This window comes from Oryza brachyantha, chromosome 12 (genome assembly GCF_000231095.2).
Source record: "Oryza brachyantha chromosome 12, ObraRS2, whole genome shotgun sequence".
Taxonomy (NCBI): domain Eukaryota; kingdom Viridiplantae; phylum Streptophyta; class Magnoliopsida; order Poales; family Poaceae; genus Oryza; species Oryza brachyantha.
In genome coordinates, this window is record NC_023174.2 from 11,519,172 (window position 1) to 11,525,490 (window position 6,319).

A 6,319-nucleotide genomic window follows, 5' to 3' on the forward strand; every position below is an offset into this window, starting at 1 on the left:
TTTTTTAGATTTATAGCTATATATATATGTGTAGAATGTACGGGAAAATCCCAATTGTTTGTACCGGAGATTTTGGAAAAAACTCTAGTCGTCGTAAGCTTCTCCAAACAGGCCTTTATTATAATTAGCTAAACTCGATATGTTAAGGATCTTGTTTTAAGTAGCATCACATATGTTTCTGGTAGCGACAGGACATAAATAAGGAGCCAATTTCAATAAGTTAAATAAATATAGCTATTCACATGCAGCCAATTTGTAGCCACGATGTTAGTATATGGCTATATGCCACCGACTGCGATTAATTAAAAGCTAGAAAAATAGAAAATGCTAGTACTAGAGAACCCAAAATTACCAGATCAATTTTCCATATCACCTTAAAAGAGATCTAGATCACTTATTATTTCCAGCTTAATGAAATTGGATACCACATCACCTGACTCCGTTGCATAAGCTGACTTGGCGTACAAACACCTGCAAGCTAAGGGCATCTACAATACAAGAGTACTTACTGAGTGCTTAACAATATGATTAAGCTAAGCAATATACTGATTTTTTACACAAGTACTTGTCTTTAGCAATGGATTGGAGGTGCCCTAAAGAGGCTGAATAGGGCCGCGTTCGGCGTAAAGTAACTTATCTGGCGCGAAAAACATAGTGATAGATTAATATATAATTAATTAATTATTAATTATAAAAAATAAAAAATAAGTTAATATGGTTTTCTAAAGCAACTTTCATATAGAAATTTTTTAAAATATATGACATTTAGTATTTCGGAAAACATGCGCACGAAAAACAAGAAAATTGAGTTATTTATGGGACAACCAACCGTGGCCTAGTAAACCCTAACCATCTTTCGAGTTTTGGGTGACCACAAAAATATGAAGTTTTGACATAAATATCTATAAAAATAATGATTCTGCCAAACAAATTTTTTTTGTCCCCTCGGTCGTGGGTCAACTTAGCCTTCTTCAGCCACGCGCAAAGATGCACGCCTGGGCCGCCTGCCTCCTCCTGGGTTGCGTCCTAATATACGAGAAACATCCTTTGCCACTTGAATTCTCTCTGTACCACTGAAATTATACCCGATTTTTTCTATGTCATGCAAAAACTCAAACTTCCCTCTATGTCATTGACTTAATTTTTTCTGCCTTATATGCCACTGCTGTTAACGTTTCCTTCCAACAACGTTAAGTGATAGCATTTTGTTTACATTCCTTTTATGCCACTACATGCCAAATGACTTGAAACATAAAATTGAAAAATAATATTTTTGAATAAAATTTGAAATTAAGACACAAGAATTTTTGAAATTTTGAAATTTTCTATATTGCTGACAATTTTCAATGCTATGTTACGGGTCATTTGGCATATAGTGGCATAAAATGGACGTAAGCAAATTTTTCAAATTTTCAATTCTATGTTACGGGTCATTTCAAATTTATCCGAAAATATTAATTTTCAAATTTTATTCGAAAATATCAATTTTCAATTCTGCTGTCTTAATTTTAAATTTTATTCAAAAATATCAATTTTCAATTCTATATTTTGGTCATTTGTCAGGTAGTGACATAAAAGGAACATTACCAAAATGTTATCAGTTAACGTTGTTGGATGGAAAAGTTAACAGCAGTAGCATATAAGGTGAAAAAATTTAGTGAATGACATGAAGAAAGTTTGATTTTTTATATGCATGGCATAGAAAGAATCGAGTATAATTTCAGTGACATATATGGAATTCTCTCCACTTTGCCTTGGTTGTCCGAAGTTTACAAACAAAGCAAATTAGGTCACTTGTTAGAGCGTCGTGCTGATAACACAGGTCGCAGGCTTGGGTTCAGAAGGGACAAATAACAATACTTATGTGGTATTTATCTGCACAAAGAATTTTTTAATTTCTTTTACATATTCTCATTTTTTGTGTAGAATTTGTTTGTATTTATTTACACATTCATTCTCATTTTCTTGTGTACAATTATTTTGTATTTTTTACATTTTCTTTATTTTCTGTGTGTTTTTCTACACAATCTTGAATTTATTTTAGTTTTGTTTTTCTCTATATAGAATAATTTGTGTATAAACCTTTTGCATTTTCTACACGTTCTCATTTTCTTGTGTGTTTTTCTTTATGATATTGAACATAATTTACTGTTATCGATTATAAGTTTTTCGATGCAACGTGCACTTACCAAATAAAATGTATATGACCATAATTTACTATTTCTAACTCGATGCGTAATTTATTTTAATTTACAAATTAACTTGACCAGTGCAATGCATGGGTATTTTTAATTAAGTGTAAAAAAGAATTAAAAATATAGGAAGAAGTGTAAAACAAAGATTGAAAAACTATAGGAATGATCGTGTGATAGAACTATAGACTAAAATGGAAATTTTCATGTACTCCCTCTCCCTCTATCTTGAAATATAAGTATTTTTAGGATTTAAGTTTTATAGCATAATATAAGTCTTTTTTTATTGATTTCCATGATTATAGAGTTAATCAAATATTTAGAAAGGGAATCTAATCAATTCAAAATTTAAAAATTGACCACTAAGATGACTAAAAGAGAATTTTTGACATCTTCTTAGTCAATACTAAATCCTAAAAATACTTACATTTTAGAACGGATATTAGTTTCATAAGAGAAAGTTCATGTTGCTGCATTTCAAACTAATCCTAATAATATATACACAAATAGACAAATCACCATTTCTCCGTAACAACGCGACATTGACTCCTACTACCTATGATCTCAAATGACCAAACCTCGAAGAACAATGCACATACCCATCTCAAAACTAAGATCAAATCATGGTCCGCTAAATTTTAGCCCTTGCATTTTCACTGGACAACAAAACGCTCTAGCCATGATATCTACGGTTAAGGGGTATAGTTCCACCCTTATATCGAGGTTAGCCGATCCCGATAAAATTCTATAATTTCTTAACACGATTATACCATTTAATAAAGGTAACCCAACGACGAGCTTCGCTAATGCACAAAAAACTAAAATAAAACCCATCCCAACCTTTCCCACACACGCTTCTCCCATTGTCCATAACTTGTGCTTATGTCGAAGAGGTGATCCATGGAAACACAACTTGGACATACTCCTCTCCTCCTACACCTAGATATTCCAAAAAGAAAAAGAAAATCACCCCCACAAATCCTTTAAAAACAAAGGGAAAAGACAAGACAAGAAGAGAAGGGAGAAAACCAATCGATCCGTGGTCGCTGCCTTGCGCCGCAGAGCAACGCGACAGAGACAGAGGAAGCAGAGTGTAGTGTGTCATCGGCTCAGCCCCAGCTTGAGTCTTCCTCACGCCACCGCTGCTCTGCTGCTCCCCTCCCCCCGTCGAACACTTCCCCCTCTCTCTCTCTATAAATCCATCTCTCTCCCTCCTCCGCCTCTCCCCCCCTCCCCTCCGCCTCCCCGCGCGCGCCCCGGCCGCTGAACAACACGCCTTGGAAGTTGGAAGCGAGAGTGAGGGAGGGAGACGCGCCGCGCGCACGTGGGCGCCAAGAAACGGCTGTGGGTTTTGAGTTCTTGGGGTTTGGAGGTCGAGGTGTTTTTGGATTGGATTGGATTGGGTTTGATGGAGGCGAAGGAGTGCGCGGCGAGGAGGGCGTTGCCGCCGGGGTTCAGGTTCCGCCCGACCGACGAGGAGCTGGTGGTGCACTACCTCCGCCGCCGCGCGCTCGACACGCCGCTCCCGCCCGCCATCGACATCCCCGACGTGCGCCTCCTGGCGCATGACCCCTCCGACCTCCTGCCTCCAGGTGAGTCATGGACCGTGAGCCCCACGACGCCCGACCGCCGCCGGTGCAGACTTCGCCGTAGCTTGCTTTGGGAGCGTGGCGCTCATGGGTGCGGTTGCTGGGTTGGCAGGGTGGAGCGAGCAGGAGAGGTACTTCTTCACGTGCAAGGAGGCCAAGTACGTGAAGGGGCGGCGCGCCAACCGGGCCACCGGCGCCGGGTACTGGAAGGCGACGGGGAAGGAGAAGCCGGTCGCCGTGCCCGTGCCGGGGCCGGGGCCGCGGGGCCAGTCCGTCGTCGTCGGCATGAAGCGCTCCCTCGTGTTCTACCGCGGGAAGCCACCCAGCGGCAAGAAGACCGACTGGGTCATGCACGAGTATCGCCTCGCCGGCGCCGGGCTCGCCCCGTGCCGTCGCGCCGCCAAGGACGCCGCCGCCGCCGCCGCCGGCGACCACCCGCCCCGCCCCGCCGACGGCTGGGTGCTCTGCCGCGTGTTCAGAAAGAAAGGATCGCCCGCGTCAACCACCACCCCCGCCGCCGCCATGGAGCGCGACGATGAAGCCGTCCTCGACGACGACGACGGCGGCGACGGCGGCGCGGTGACCGCGGGCGTCCGGTTCATCGACTTCTTCGCCCGTGCCGACGCGCGGGGGCGGCGCCCCGCCTCGCCGGTGTCGTCGAGCTGCGTGACGGACGCGTCCGCCGAGCATTGCCGGGAGCAGGAGACGACGAGCAGGGGCGCCTCCGACTAAGCTAGGCCAGCACCGGCGTCGACCACGCCGCACCAAGTCAACGCAACCAAGCAAGAAAGTTGCAGCCTTTGCAAGTTTGTAGCAACACAGGGCAGTGTTAAGCTTTGTTTGTAAGTTCGCTTAACGAAATCACCGAAATGCCAAAAAAAAATTAAAAAAAAGGAGATGCAGGAATTAGCTCGAGAGTGTTCAGTTACAGTGTAGCTCAAGAACTGTTTAGTCTGTTAAACTAATGTACTCTAGTGTCTGATTTTAATCTGCTGTTTTTAATGCCACAGTGCCACACACACACACCCAGTGTTCGTCCCAAGTTCGGTGAGCTTGATCACTCCCAAAAACTGTGCAAGTTTGGATGAATACCTAACAAATTCAGCTTCATGTGTGTCCTAGGTTTTCAAGCATATTCAACCAATTGCCAATGAGAAGCTATAAAGAGGATCTTCTTCTGCCATTTCTCTATTGCTTTGGACTTCGATTAGAGCCAATTGGAACAGTCCTTTCTCTCTCTCAATCCCAATCTCCCTTCCAACACGGTCTGACTAGATTAATCACCAGAGATGCCAAACTGGATGCAATGCAATAGGCAGCCTGCATGATTGCTCACAATGCCACTTAATGGCAAGGGAGATCAATTAATTAATTAAGGTTTAAGTAACACTGGTGGGCCCACTTCCATCTCACACAAAGCAAAAAGGTAAAAAGGTTGGAATGTTGGGCAAGGAATTAAAGAAGATGGATGAAGAAAGGTACTACAAGAAAGCAAGGAAAGGGGGAGGCAGCAGCTTGGTTGTTGCAAGTTTGCATGCATGCACTGTGCAGCAGCAGCAGTTGTTGGTGGTGAAGAGAAAGAAAAGAAAAAAAAAATGAAATTGAGCTTCTAGCAACTATAGCTTATACCGAAGTATAAACAATCTAAATCACTACTGCAATTTTAACGATCGCGGATTAGAAACCATACATAAACTCCACAAACATGTTTTCCATATTCATGGTCGAACGACTTCCTCAGAATCTCTCGAACCACGGCAAGTTGGTGGGCAGAACAAAGGGGATCTTGGCTTGGAGGACTCGGAGACCTCCCATGGCTGACAGACCCGTGTGATGAGGGGAGGGGGGCTGGAAGGTCAGAGAGGAAGATGGCGGTCAAGAGTCATGGGGCCCCTGATCTTCGAGCGAGCGAGCGAGCTCGGTCGATCGAGAATATTTTGCACGGATTTTGTGTTGACCGGCAAGGTGGTCGGGAGAGAGAAGCAACCACATGTTGCACGGAATTGAACGTGCGGCGGTGGCCCCCCATGGACGATAGGATGGACATGGCGGGAGGTAGAAGACGACGAGCCATGCTGGAGGGTTGGTTGGCTGCTTGGCTTGCATTACATTAGCTTAGCTTAGCTTACGCTCCAGCGCTATTAGCATGTACTATCGTATACCACCCTCGTTGTTTTGCCAAGTACAAAAGAAACGAAACTTTTATAATATGTTTATAGCGATTTAAAAGAAATGACCAGAAAAATAAACTAAATTAACTTAAAATTTAAGTTTTAAAATTTAAACTTGGGCTGATAAGTATAAACACGTAAGCATAAATACGAGTGAAAAGAATGAGGCATCTTGCCATCTTTACCTCGTTTGTGTGTGTTGGGTTTGAGGTGACTGCCGGTGGGTTATACAAGAAATCATTCTCGAAGCTTCAACCAAAAGGTTAAATGACATATTTGCTACTCATTTTCGTGCTAAAATCGGTCATTATGTTTGGCCATTACCATCCAAAGATTTTTTTTTTTCCTTTCTCTGTAGGGGGTGGAC

At 43.0% G+C, this 6,319-nt stretch overlaps 1 protein-coding gene across 1 annotated transcript; it reads left to right on the forward strand.

The window, feature by feature from the left end:
• Positions 1–3,380: 3,380 nt before the first annotated feature.
• LOC102723008 (NAC domain-containing protein 83) lies at positions 3,381–4,964 on the forward strand. Its single transcript, XM_040529238.1, has 2 exons — positions 3,381–3,784; positions 3,894–4,964. The coding sequence occupies exons 1-2, from the start codon at positions 3,601–3,603 to the stop codon at positions 4,511–4,513; spliced, it is 804 nt and encodes a 267-aa protein (XP_040385172.1). The 5' UTR covers positions 3,381–3,600; the 3' UTR covers positions 4,514–4,964.
• The last annotated feature ends 1,355 nt before the right edge of the window (positions 4,965–6,319 follow it).